The sequence below is a fragment of the Sorex fumeus genome, unplaced genomic scaffold, assembly GCF_029834395.1.
Source record: "Sorex fumeus unplaced genomic scaffold, SorFum_2.1 ptg000051l, whole genome shotgun sequence".
Lineage (NCBI taxonomy): Eukaryota > Metazoa > Chordata > Mammalia > Eulipotyphla > Soricidae > Sorex > Sorex fumeus.
The window spans coordinates 37676393-37690027 of record NW_026606108.1 but is presented as its reverse complement, the minus strand read 5'-3'; the positions used below and the strand labels follow the sequence as shown (position 1 = coordinate 37690027).

The window sequence follows — 13635 nt, the reverse complement described above, 5'->3', positions numbered from 1 at the left end:
GGGGGGAGAGGTGGACCCTCAACACTGCCAAGTGCTACTTGAGGGGTCCTGGGGTACCAGTGACTGAACCTGAGCCTTGTGCATGGCAGAGGCTTGTGCCTCACCCCTTTGAGACAACACCCCAACCCCGAGGATCCGTGTCTATTTGTCATCTCTCAGCCGTCACAAGAGGGATGAAAGATAGACTTGGAAGAAGATGCTGGTTTCTTGCCACCAGGGACGGAAGCAGCCGGCCCCTCCCTTTAACTCATCAGCACAAACTCTTCCCCCTCCTGGAATGACCCCTGAACTGGGCAGTGCCCGGTACAGCTGCTGTGCTAGAGAAAAGTGACCTTGAGGGTCCCTCTGAGGTTCTAGCTCTGGGTGACCTATTCTTAGAAGCTGGGTAATGGGGTGTCATTGTTTTCTCTGGGGTTCTGGGTATATTTGCCACCACTCCCCACCCCAGGCCCAGTCTTCTTCCTTTGCCTGGCAACATCCTGGCTGTCTCCCCTTTTCTCTCCGGGGCTAAATCGGGCTAAATTGGGGGTGTGAAGCTGCTCTTCTTCCCAATTTAGCTTTTGAATTAAAGTGAGAACTGAATGTGGCTGCAAAGCTGCCTCCCATCTGTGTATGAGGGAGAGGGGGGAGCAGAGAGCTCCCCCCTCAGGGGAGGGGAGTGCAGACACCCCACTCAGGGGCAGGCGCATTGCTCAGCACAACTCCCAGGCCTGGAACGCGGTGTTTTTCCAGGAGTGGAAGAGTTTTGAGGGCCATCACTGGAACGTTCCATCGAGACATGCCCACTGCTGGCATCCTGTGTGCCAGGCCTGGTGTTAGATGCTGAGGAGATCATGACCCGGGAAAGACAGGGTGATCTTTGGGGGAACTGGAGGCTGAGATGGAGGTTGGGGCATGGGAGGTAGCTAAGTCACATCAAAGCTGGCACTGGAAGGGCATGAAGGAAGTGGCCACGTGAGGCAGGAGAATGTTTTTGGGTAGCAGGCCCTGGACCCCCAAAGATTTTGGGGGGTCCTCACTGGGGCCTGGCTTCCCGGAGGGAGCTGGCCCAGGGTTAGCTAGGTTCAAGAACTTCCACTTTCTCTCTTTCCCTTCTTTCTGGGGAACAGAGGTGGGGAGCCCCTGTGTCTTTTTTACTCAGGTCGTTATTGAGGTGGGGTTTGGAGAATCCTGTCCTGGGACTTGGAACTGAGGAGTGGGTTTCCATTGCAGTGTAGAAGAGAAAGCCCCTAGGAAACTTTTCTACTTGGTTCAAGACCCCATTTTGGGGTATGGGATGGGGAGCTGGCTGTCAGTCTCTGGGATACTGTTACTTATTTGAAGGGAAAGCGTCGTGGATGGTTGGTTGACTTTATTATTTATTTATTTATTTATTTATTTTTGCTTTTTTTTTTTGATCACACCCGGTGATGCACAGGGATTATTACTCCTGGCTCTGCACTCAGGAGTTACTTTTGGAAGTGCTCAGGGGACCATATGGGATGCTGGGAATCGAACCCGGGTTGGTCGCACACAAGGCAAACGCCCTACCCGCTATGCTATCTCTCCAGCCCCTGGTTGGCTGACTTTACCTGCTGTGTTCAGGGTCTACTCCTGGCTCAGTGTTTTGGGTCACTCCTGGCAGTGCTGGGGGACCAAGTGGTGCTGGGATCAGATGTAGGCCTGAGCCAAAGCCAAGCACATGCTCAGTCCTTTCAGTACTCTGTCCAGTCCTGAATCTTGATTTTGGTTGAGATGGGAATGGGTAGAAATCTTGGCAGATCAGGATCCTGAGTGGGCACCGAGACAGCCAAGCACTTTTTGGGGGGCCCTGCATGCCTCTAGCAGCTCTCAGGTTCCCCCGTGAAAGGCTCAGCTAAGGGATGCTAGTGTAAAACTCCCCATGAATATTTCAGGCAGCATTATTTATTGATCACCCATTCATCCGGCTGGGACAAAAGGAGAGGGGTAACTCATTAGGGATGTGAACCGGGGGGTCACTTGGGAAAGAGGCCAGGGAAAGGCAGTGAGGAGTTGGGGCCGGAGAGGTCCTTCAGGGGAAGGCACTTGCCTTGCACACAGCTGATTCTAGTTCAGTCCCCAGAAGCCCAGGTGATCCCCTAAGCACCACCAGGAGAAATCCCTGAGCAGAGAGCCAGCAGGAAGCCTTGAGCATCAACGGGCGTGGCCCACTCACTAAAGAAAGATACCCAGCCGTGGCACCTGCAAAAATGTCTTGGGCCCGGGCAGATGGCTCAGAAGCTGAGGAGCAGCCTTCGGATAGAGGAGCCTGAGTCCCTGATCGTTTGCTCCCTGCGATCCCCCAGGCACCACAGACGACCCTCCGCCCCCCACAAAGCGTGGAGCAGCCCCAGATGATCACTGGGTGTGGCTCCCAAACCCCAAACCCTCAGAACCCCTGGGATTGGACTTGGGAGATGGCTCAAGGGGCTGAAGTGCATGCTTGGATGCTGGAGACCCAGGTTTGACTCCCAGCACCTCAGGGTCCCACAGCACTAACTGCCCTCCTGCCCTGCGCCGCTGGGTGTGGCCCCAGACCATACAGTGCTCTGGGATTCCAGAGAGTGGGGATTATAGTCTTTGTTCCCTTCCTTCTGTGCTCAGGGACCACTTCTGGAGGGGATTAGAGGACCATTATGGGATGCTGGGGATTGAACCCAGGTCAGCTGTGTGCAAGGCAAGTACTATTGCTCTAGCCCACCGTTGTCCCACTTTTTGCTTTTTTGTGTCATACCCGACGATGCTCAGGGGTATGAGCATACTCCTGGCTCTGCACTCAGAAATTACTCCTGGCGGGCTCGGGGGACCATATGGGATACTAAGAATTGAACCTGGATCAACTGTGTGCAAGATAGGTACAGCCCTACCTGCTGTACTATTGCTTTGGCCTGTTGTCCCACCTTTCAACCCCTCTGTACCCCAGATATGTGTAAGGGGAGAGGCAGGGACAGGGGCCGTGAAACTGGCCTGGGGTTGTCATCATGGCCTTCTAGGCAGGTGCAGTGGGGGAGCTTCCTTCCCTGGGCCCTGCACACGTGGCTGTTCTCATTGATTACTCCTGGCTCTGTGCTCAGGTCTTACTCCTGTATGGGCTCAGGTGCCCAGCACTGAACCCTGGTTGGCCCTTTGCAGGGCAGCACCTTAACCCTTGAACTATCATTCTGACCCCCTTTTCCACCTTTTGGGCCCCTCGCTCCATCTGAAATCAGTTCCTTCATCCTCACTGGACAAGAGCCACTTCAGAGGCCCAGGCTGGGCCATGGGATACACACAGCATCTCCATCCCCTTGCCACCTAGGAGAACACTGCATTGTCACCCGAGGCAGGTCTCTGCCCTCTGGGGCTCGATCATTGGCTGTGAGTAGTGATCAGGGGTGGTGTGGACTCAGGAATGAACGTTTCAGCCCCACAACCCTTCTGTGCACCTTCAAGGATACTTCTACAATGGAGCAGTCCTTAGGGAGGAAAATGGTCCGGCAGCCCTGGGAATCCCAGACTAGGAGGGAACTGCGCCACCTAGTGGAGATCCTCCTCCTCGCAGGCATCCTGGGACCTGGAAGGAAGCTGTCCAGGCTGAGCTGGGCACCGGCCATTCTGCGATCAGGGAGAGCTGGCATGAGCCCCGGTTTTTCTCTGCAGCCTGTGGAGGCTCCTGAGTGGGAGCTCCTGCTGAAAGGAACCAACAGTTGCGGCTGCAGTCAGGGACCCCAGGCCAGCAGGGCTGCAGCTTTGTCCCTGTGGTGGTTTGGCTTTTTTTGTGTTTGTTTTTGGGCCATGAGGGAGATGCTCAGGGGTTACTCCTAGCAGTGCTTGGGGGACCATATGGAATGCCAGGGATCAAGCCCAGACAGATCGCATGCAAGGTAAATGCCCTACCCACAATCGCTCCATCCCTCCCTGTCTTTTTGTTTTTGGTTTTTGTATTTGAGCTTACTCCTGGCTCTGTGCTCAGTGATCACTCTTGGTGGGGCTTGGGGGGACCATGTGCAGTTCCAGGTATCAAACCAGGGTGGGCTGCATGCAAGGCAAGTGGCTTACTTCTGGACTCTCTCACTGACTTTTTTAATTCTGCCATACCAGGGATAGAATGCAGGGCCTGACACATGCAAAGTAAGCGCCCTACTGCTGAGATGCCAGCCCAACCCCGCTCTTTGTCACCCTCCATCTCTCCTCTCCTCTCCTCCCCTGCACCACAGGGGCCAGGCCCTGTGCCGAGTTCTAGGAGACCAAGTGTTTCCATGGCAACGCACCAAAGAGCTTGGGAATCTGAGCATGTTCCTGTTGGCAGAAGAAACCTAGAGGTGCTCAGAGAGCCTGGCAGCGCGGGTCTGACCTCCTTAGCCATGGACATTGTGGGTGCAGATGAATATGTGTGTGCGTGCGTGTGTGCGTGTGTGCATGCATGCAGACGTGCTGCGTGCTGCGTGCTGCACATTCTCTCCCTCCACCAGAAGTCTTCATTCCCACACCTTGGCATGGCTGTGGCCCTCAGAGCTACTATGGCCACCATGCCAGCCTGCTCTTCCCGGGGAGTTGACACTTCAAAGGTGAGACGGCCTTACCCACCTGAAGGCCTTTGCCCTCATCTACACATATAGGCTGGGCGGGTGCACGTGAGGATGAAAACCAGAGTTAAGAAATTGCAAGTGGCCGGAACAATAATATGGTTGGCAGGGCATTTGCCTTGCACGTGGCCAGCCTGGGGTTCAATCCCTGGCACCCCATTCCTCCCTGCTCTGCAACCACCACTACCAGTAGTGATCCCTGATCTCAGAGCCAGGAGTAAGCCCAGGAGTAAGCTGTGTGTGTCCCCAAAACAAATATAGATGGCTTTTGGAGAAATTGAAAATCTGGGGGGTGTCTTTTTCTTTTTCCTTTTTGGGCTATAATGAAGTCAGAGGGCCCCCATAGGTGGCTTATGTGAGGCAGGGAGGAGAGAGACCGTCACCTTCTTCTGATCCACCTCTGCCATCCTGGGACTGGCTGATAAAGTCTGCGATGAGTCCCTGCGCAGCCCAGACCTGAGTCCCACCAGCCCGACGAAGTGGCATCAAGCCACACCTGCATCCGCTTGGTCTTCTGAGCACTAAAGCTGATCCCTGCCACCGGAGTCGTAGACTCGGGCTAGAGCGAGGAGTTGCTCTCTGCGGGAAGGGAAAGCCCGTCCCAGGCCTTACCCAGGACCACCAAAAACGACTTTCAGCAGTGAAGTAAAAACAGATTTTATTTGGAGGTTTTTAGGAGGGGAAGGAGGGAAAGTGAGAGCAGTGTTCGAGAGAGAATGCGGGCTTCTCCAAAGGCAGAGAGCCCAGCACACATCGCAAGAGAGGAGATGTGGGCACCGCATGTGCTTGGCCACGTGGGCACAAGCAGCACCTGGGCTCCGGCGGCATGTGCACGTGCTTCCTTTGATCAAGGTGACCTTTGCAGGGTATTTCCCAAGCTGCCCCATGTGCTTCTAGGGAAGATAGAGTCTGTTGCTAGGGTGGTTACCAAGGAGGGTAGAGTTGGGCTGGTTGTCTTTGTAGCTCCTTTTCTTGACCTTTGTTCGCACTGGAGCTTCTCTCCGAGGGGGGGCCCCACCTTCTCTGGGCTGGCTCTAGGTAAAGGTCTTGGCAGGTTTTAGTTGCTTAGAGCTGGGTGGCCTTACGACTCCCCAGAACTTCCATTCCCGTGAGGGGGGCCCTTCCCTAATCTACCTGCCTGCATCAATACCTGCTGTGCCTCTTTGCTCAGGGGTGCTGGGGAGTGAGCCCTTTGTTTACAAGGCAAAGCACCTGCAGTGCTCTCTCCAGCCCCTTGTGGGGGCCTGATTTGAAGGGTCCAACTCCACAAGCAGCCCAAGCATGCACGCGTGCACGCATGGGGTTCAGTGAGCAAAGGCCTACACTGGCTGCTCACAACACTGCTGTACTCTACTCTGGAGATTTTTCTAGAACCAGGGAGTTCTCTGACTTGTTCTCTTCTTTCTCAGAGACCAGCAGTGGCTTTCCCAGGGCTGCTGGAGGAAGATGCCTCCCTCCCCCCATCCCCAAGTTCAGAGGGTTCTCGGCCAGCATAGTGCAAGCGGCCAGCATAGTGCAAGCGTTGAAGGACAAAGCCTCTGTGACACCTGGGGAGGGAGCCCGGGGCCCCATGCCCTCAGCCCTCTGCTAGCTGCCTGCTCCTGTGCCCCCTCCCTGAGCTCTCCTCCCCCTCCTTTCCCCCTCCCCCAATTGGGGCCCTTCTTCCCCCTCCTCCCAGGGACCCTTCCCAAGTGGTGAGGGCACAGGAGCGGACACTGGTCAGTGAGGGGCCAGAGTGGTTTATTGACTCTTCCGGTAGCACAGGGCCTGTCTGTGGGTGCCCGTGGAGCCCTCAGCTCCTCACTTCCCTTCTTCACCCCTTCTTGGCAGGAGTTGGGGCAGGGGTGTGGAGGGCAGGCCCAAGAGGGGAGGAGCGGGCTCCTGGAGGCAAGGGGGAGTCCAGCCCCAGGGGATGGGAATGGGGACTGTGGGCCAGGGAGGTGAGGGGGGCTATGAGGAAGGAGGGCTAGGCAGGGGGGCTGGGCAGGGGTGCCGGCCAACTGCCGGGGCTGAGGAGTGGGGGGTCCCTGCTGGAGGAAAATCTCCAGAGCCCCTGACCCCCAGACTGAGACACGCACACACATGCTCACACGTGCACCTCTGGAAGCCATGTCCTTTTGGGGCCACGGAACACACAGCCCGCCCTGTCATGTGTGTAAGCACCCGCAGAGCCCCGGGCTCCCCGAGGCCTTCTGCTTGCACCCAGGAGCCTGAGGGGGGCTCCATGGGGCCTGTGACTGGCCCCTGCTCACCCCCACAGGGGAGCACAGTGGGGGGATGGCCATGGTCTTCAGCAAGGCACTGGGTAGGTGGGGACAGGGCTGGAGCGGGGACACAGCAGCCCACGATCCGGACCCCCCCGCCCTCCACCTCCTCCAGCCTCGGCCCTGGGGCCCCCCCACAGTAGGGCGCCCCCTTTCCCAAGCCCTTCCAGAGGTCACAGGTGGGCTTGAGGCAGCCCCGTGAGGGTCCTGGGGAGAAAGGAGGGCTCTGGGCACAGTCTGGGCAGGGGCTGAGACCCTTCTGGAGAATTCTCCTCGCCCTGTAGCCTGGAGGGGCCTCAAGCTGAGTCCCCCCCGCCAGAGGTCTTCTTTTTGGGCCGAGCTTTCAGTGTCTTGGAGGCCAGTGGCTGCAGGAAGAAGGGGGCGATCAGCAGCCTGGCCCAAATCTCAGCCCAGACCCCAGCCCATGCTCCCGCCCGGTCGGCTGCCGCACCTCGGCTTTGGGCACTTTTTTCGTGGATTTGACCTTCTTCGGGACCTTGTCTCCTGGGTCCTCCTCGGAGGCCTCCACACGGGGATCGGCTAGGCTTGTGCTGGTCCTGATGCTCAGCGCAGGGTTGTCTCCTGGTGGGCATGTGTGTGTGTGTGTGAGGTGGGGTTTAGGTGTCACCCCTGTGGGCCTACCCTGTTCCCGCGCCCCCGCCCCCCCGGGGCGCCATCAGTACCCCGGTCCTCGATGGGGTCCAGGAGGCTGCTGGGGCGGAGGCGGCCGTCAGGCCCCTGCAGGGTCAGTGCATCCTCATCCCGGAGCAGGGTCAGGTCTTGCATGCTGAAGCTCCGCAGCTTCTCTGAAAGCACCCCCTGGCCCTGTGGGGTGGAGGGAGCCGGTGGCGGGGATGGGGGCTCAGAGGGACCCAGTGAGCCAGGGCCAGCCCTGGGAGCCAGCTCCAGTCCTTCGTTTGTTGGGGGGAGTCACAGCTGGCAGTGACCAGGGAGGCAGGTGGTGTCCAGATGGCTGCTGGGCCCCCCTACTGCGAGCACCCCCGCCCCGTCCCCCTTTACCTTGGCTGCAGCAGTGACCGCGGCATTGGCCGCCAGGTTCAGGCCCCTCTTGCCCACTCTCATCATGGTCTCGTAGCTCCGGTCTCGGGCCTGGGTGATGTACTCGTCAATCTCCTGCGGGGTGACAGGGCAAGAAGACAGAATGGGTGGGGGTCCCGGCCCCCCTCGCTCGTTCATGCTGGACAAAGCCATGCCCCCCTCCTAGTCCACTTCAGATTCTTGATTCCCACAGGGACAGCGGGAAGGGCCCAGCACGGAGGGGTCAAACCTTCTCCTTGTTGGACAGAGTCGGATGCACGAACTTGCGGTAGAGCACGCTGGAGCCCTTGGTGTAGGGCGACAGCAGCCAGATCACAAAGGCGATCTTCAGTTCGAAGTAGAAGGGGAACCTGGGGGGTGCAGAGCCGGGCAGTGGTCAGGGGGGCTCCTGTGGCAAGTCCTAAGGTCAAGGGAGACCCCCCAGCTTTGTCCGTGGGTCAGCACCAAGGTGTGACCCAACTTTCCAGATCACGCCTGTGTCTTTGAGTGTGTGTGTGACTGTGTATGTGTCAATGAGTCTGTGTGTGTGAATGTGTGTATGTGTGTGAATGTATCTGAGTGTGTGAATGTGAGTGCGTATATTAGTGTATTGTATGAGCGTGTATATGTGTATGAATATGTGTATGAGTGTATGTGTATGAGTATGAGTGTGTGTAGGAGTATGAGAGTGTATGTATGTGTGTGTGTATGAGTGTATGAGCGTGTGAGTGTGTGCATGTGTGTGTGTGTGTACGTATGAGTATGTGTATGTATGTATGTGTGTGGGGAGCTCCAGGGAGGTGACCCAGGGCCTCACACACGCAGGGGGAGCACTTCTCTGCTGAGCACTCCTGTGTCCCTGTCCACCTGGTGCCTGCGCTCTCACCTAAGGAGACGGCCCTGCCCGCTGTGCTGCTCCTGCCCCTGCATCGCCACAGGCCACCACTGCTCACAAAGCCCCACCAACTTGCCCTGTTCCTTTTGTGTTGAGACACCTTCCCTTGCTGCTTTCAGTATTTTTTGGGGTGGTGGGGTGGTTGCTCCCAAGTAAGGATCAGAGAACCCAGGGGCCACTCCTGGTAATGCTAGGTCAACCAGGGTGGATGGTTCAGTGCTCAGGGGCCACCGGGGCCACCCTGGAAGTGCTTGGGGAGCCATGTGGTGCTAGGGATCAAACTCGGGGCCTCCCGCTCACCAGGCATATGCTGCAGCCCACTGAACTATGTCCCTGCATCCACCCTCTTTATTTATTTGTTTATTTTTTAATTTTGAGGTTATACCCAGGGTGCTCAGGGATTACTCTTGGGTCTGCACTCAGGAATTACTCCTGGCAGTGCACAGGGGACCATATGGAATGCTGGGGATCAAACTCAGGTCAGGTGTGTGTAAGGCAAGTGCACCACCCTCTGTACTGTCGCTCTGGCCCCAATGTCCTCTCTCCTAGTCTCTCTTTCCTTCTGCTCCAAAGCCACAGCCTCTCCCCATCCATCCTGGACCCTCTTTCTCCTTGGTCTCTTCATGGACTTGTTCTCTCACCTCTGCTGCCCTGGGCTAAGCTAGGCCCCGCCCAAGAGGCATCTGCTCATTCAATAAACATTCACTTTTTTTGCTGTTGTTTTGTTTTAGGGCCACACCATGCCCAGGGTTTACTACTTGCTCTGCACTCAGAAATTACTCCTGTCACTGCTTGAGGGACCATATGGGATGCTGCATGCAAGGCAAGTGCTTTACCTGCTGAACTATCAATCCAGCCAGCACCTTTTGTTTTGTTTTTTGGACCACATTCAGTGGTGCTGGTACTCAGGGCTTACTCCTGGCTCTGTGCTCAGGGCTCACACTGAGGGTACTTAAGGGGTTTGAAGAGCAAGCCTTTTTTGGGGAGGAGGACACGCTGGCAGGGCAAGTGCCCTACCTGCTGTACGATCATTAATCACTTTGAGCCCTGGATTCCTGAATTCTGTGGTGATACTTTTATTTATTTAATTTTTTTCTCTTTTTGGGTCATTGCACAGCGGTAGGGCATTTGCCTTGCACGCAGCCAACATGGCCGACCCGAGTTCGATTCCTCCGCCCCTCTCGGAGAGCCCGGCAAGCTACCGAGAGTATCTCGCCCGCACGGCAGAGCCTGGCAAGCTCCCCGTGATGTATTCGATATGCCAAACACAGTAACAACAAAGTCTCCAATGGAGACGTTACTGGGCCCGCTCGAGCAAATCGACGATCAACGGGAGGGCCTTTACCTTTACCTTTTGGGTCATACCCAGTGATGCTCCGGGGTTACTCCTGGCAGTGCTCGCTCAGGAGACCATATGGGATGCTGAGAATCGAACCGGGGTCGGCTGGGTGCAAGGCAAACGACCTACCCGCTGTGCTATCACTCCAGCCCCTCGGTGGTACTTTTAGATGCCACCAGAAATAAATATGGGGTCTGTGGACTGGAGAGATAGTCAAGTCAAGGTGCTTTACATGCATGTGGCCAAGCCCAGTCTGATCCATGGCACCTCCTTATGGTCCCCTGACTCTAAGCACAGAGCCAGGAATAGTCCCTGAGCTCTAAACTGCACCCCTAGCCCCCACCTATAAAAGCATAAGGGCTTTGCTGTTCTTTTATTTTTTTGTTTTGGGCCACCCTGTGGTGCTCAGGGTTTAATCCTGACTCAGTGCTCAGGAGTGTTCTCTGGTAGTGCTCAGGGGATTTGGCCACCATAGCTGCTTGCAAGGCAAGTGTCTCCTCTCCTGCATTATCTCTCCAGCCCTTGTTATTTGTTGGTTTTAATCCTGTGGTACCAGGATTTAAGCCCAGGCATCTGGCATGCATCCTTGTTCTCTGAGCTATCTCCCTAGATGTGTGTGTGTGTGTGTGTGTATGTGTGATGGTGGCAGTGGGGTGTTTGGGCCACACCCAGCAGTGATCAGGGGCTGTGTGTGTGTGTGTGTGATGGTGTATTTGGGCCAAACCCAGCAGTGATCAGGGGAAGTGTGTGTGTGTGTGTGTGTGTGTGTGTGTGTGTGTGATGGTGTGTTTGGACCTCATCCAGCAGTGATCAGGGGCAGTGTATGTGTGTGTGTGAGTGTGTATGTGTGGTGGTGGGGTGTTTGGGCCACACCCAGTAGTGATCAGGGGCTGTGTGTGTGTGTGTGTGTGATGGTGGTGGTAGTGGGGTGTTTGGACCACACCCAGCAGTGATCAGGGGCTGTGTGTGTGTGTGTGTGTGTGTGTGTGTGTGTGATGGTGGTGGTAGTGGGGTGTTTGGACCACACCCAGCAGTGATCAGGGGAAGTGTATGTGTGTGTGTGAGTGTATGTGTGTGGTGGTGGGGTGTCTGGGCCACATCCAGCAGTGATCAGGGGCTATTCTCAGATGGGTGCTGGGGGTCACTCTCAGCGGTGCTCTGGAGACCCTCTGTGGTACCGGAGACTGAACCTGGTTTTCCGACATGTAAAACGTGCACAGCTTGTTGTGGTCTTTCTGTATGTATGTATGTATGTATGTACATATATATATATATATATATGCATGTATATATATATATATATTTTGTGGGGGGGCATACCTGGCAGTGCTCAGTCCTTACTCCTGGCTCTGCACTCAGGAATCACTCTTGATGGTGCTCAGGGGACCATACAGGATGCCAGGGATCAAACTGGGGTCAGCCGCATGCAAGGCAGGTGCCCTACCCGCTGTACTATCTCTGTGGCCCTGTCTGATTATTGCTGGCCTGGTGTAAGGGGCCATCCAGAGCCCCATGGGACTCTGCGGGGCTGTGCCCTGGGTCTGGCCTTCTGGGGCTGGCTGAGTTGAAGGAGGAGAGCCCCGGGCCCGAGGGACAGTGGCCTCACTCACCAGGAGAGCACGATGTCTGTGAGGGTCTCGGCCGTGGTGAAGAAGGCGAAGACAATCCAGTACATCATCCATTTCACCTGGGGCAGGAAGAGCAGCGCTGGGGGGCCTGGGAACCCCCCGAACCCTCTGCCCGCCCAGGTGCTGCAGAACAGGACCGGGCAGAATGGCCTTGAGGGTCCTAGAGGGTGTGGGGGTGGACAGCCCCCACAGGACTCCTTTGAACCAGGGTCTCCGTGCTGATAGCAGCAGTGCCTAGGCTCCCCCATCCTCCACTTTTTTCCCCCTCTGCCCCCAACTCTACCATGTGGGGGTGGGTGGGAAACTCACATATTCCTTCACGTTTTTGGTCTTCACGGCCTTGTAGGAAGAATAGGCTGGGTAGAGGGTGCCAAAGACGAGCCTGGGGAGGCACCGTGGTTGCTGGGTCCCGAGGCCGCCAGGGCACACGCTGCTCCCTCCCAGCTGGCATCAGTCCCGGGGTGTGGGGGAGGGATGGACTCTGAGATGCACAGCCCTGAGGTCCCACAGGCCAGGGGCACTGCCTGTCTCAGCCCCTTTCCAGGTATGGGAAGACCCCGGAGCCTTAGCTCTACACAAAGGAATCCTGGGGGCGGGGTTGGGGGCATCTAGTCTGATGGGGTGTGATGGGGGTTCTCCAGACCCCCGGCCTCTTCTACGCACACATGGCCCTCTACCTCTGTGCCTCACAGCTGTCACTTCTAACGGGGCACCTGCCTGGCACTTAGAGGCCCTGGGGTGGCCCTGACAGCAGAGTACAGGGACAGGCAGCCCTGGAAGGGTAAAGGGGGTGCATTCCTTCCCCTACACATTCAGGAGTGGGCTGGGGTATGGGGTGGCAGGAGCAGCAAGTGGGGATCCCTGAGAAGCAGTCACCCTCCAGGCCACACTGAGAACGCAGGCCCTGCACCCCGTCTGTAGGATGGGGATCCCGGGGTCGGGGTCGGCCAGCTTGCCAGCACAGGGCAGGAGAGCGGGAATGGGGGTTGAGTCTCCCAGGGCGGGCGCGGGCCTTAGGGAGTGGCTGCCAGGAGGGAAAGAAGGCCACCCGGTGTCCTCCCTTCGTTGGGGTCCAGGCGGTGCAGGGGGGCGGGAGGGGACGCAGGCCCCGCGGGAGGCCCGAAGCCACAGAATGACGACGCTCCACTATGCTCCCACTCTTTGCTATGAGCCCGGTCCCCTGGGAGCTCGGCCAGCCCCGATCTGCGGGGCGGGTGGGGGAGGGGACATGCCGCCTCCCCCCACCCCATGAATCACGCCCAGCGACTCAGCCGGGAGGATGGGGCGAGGGCACCCGGATTAGAAATAAATGGGGGTGGGAACCGGGGCCGGTCGCGCTCCGCCCGCCGTGGCTCTTGTGTGCTGGCCTCTAGCCCTGCGGGTCTCTGGGGACCTCCAAGAGGCGCCCCCCGCCCCCCCCCGTGCGGTCCTCGACGGCCGTTGCCGGCCCCCACCCGCCGCCCCTCGCCCCGCACCCCAGCCCCGGGCCGCTCCCGGCGCCCCGTCACTCACACCACCAGGCGGGAGATGATCCAGGACACCATGGCGGGGCCGGGCGGGGATGCAGCTGCCGAGGCCGGGCGGCGGCGGCGGCGGCAGCAGCGGGCGCCGCAGTAGCAGCCGCAGCAGCAGCCGCCGCGGGGGCCGCGGAGCGCGAGCCGCGCCGTTAAAGGGGAGGTCCCTGCCGCAGCGGCCGGCCGTGGGCGGCGGCGGCTCTTAAAGGGGAGGCGGCGGCGCAGGGGCGCGCCCCCTGCACCTGCTTGGCTCAGGCGCGCCGCCTGACCCTCAGGGCCCGCCTGCAGACCACCGCGGGAAGGTGGTGGTGGTGGGGGGCGCGGAGCTTGGGCTTCCCAGGCCTGGGGTAGGGGGCTTCAAGGGCCAGAGGGATCCACCTGAACCGCCGTCC

General features: G+C 58.0%; 1 protein-coding gene across 2 annotated transcripts; it reads right to left on the bottom strand.

Moving 5' to 3' along the window:
- Positions 1-6927: 6927 nt before the first annotated feature.
- REEP2 (receptor accessory protein 2) lies at positions 6928-13405 on the bottom strand. Of its 2 annotated transcripts, none has more exons than XM_056124406.1 (8): positions 13242-13405; positions 12039-12111; positions 11712-11788; positions 8118-8238; positions 7850-7963; positions 7513-7654; positions 7281-7411; positions 6928-7194 (listed from the first exon to the last, which is right to left on the bottom strand). In XM_056124406.1, the coding sequence occupies exons 1-8, from the start codon at positions 13271-13273 to the stop codon at positions 7126-7128; spliced, it is 759 nt and encodes a 252-aa protein (XP_055980381.1). In that variant the 5' UTR covers positions 13274-13405; the 3' UTR covers positions 6928-7125. The 2 variants fall into 2 exon arrangements, with proteins under 2 accessions (XP_055980381.1, XP_055980382.1); XM_056124407.1 differs by having other exon boundaries at positions 7281-7408; positions 13242-13403.
- Positions 13406-13635: the final 230 nt, after the last annotated feature.

What these genes read in the sequence shown, in the direction of transcription:
- REEP2 (XM_056124406.1), bottom strand. Translation starts at nt 13,273, where the DNA reads ATGGTGTCCTGGATCATCTCCCGCCTGGTGGT. An exon ending in CCAAAAACGTGAAGGAATAT is followed by an intron (nt 11,789 to 12,038) that starts GTGAGTTTCCCA and finishes TTCCTGCCCCAG; the next exon opens with GTGAAATGGATGATGTACTG. An exon ending in AAAAAGTGCCCAAAGCCGAG is followed by an intron (nt 7,195 to 7,280) that starts GTGCGGCAGCCG and finishes TTCTTCCTGCAG; the next exon opens with CCACTGGCCTCCAAGACACT.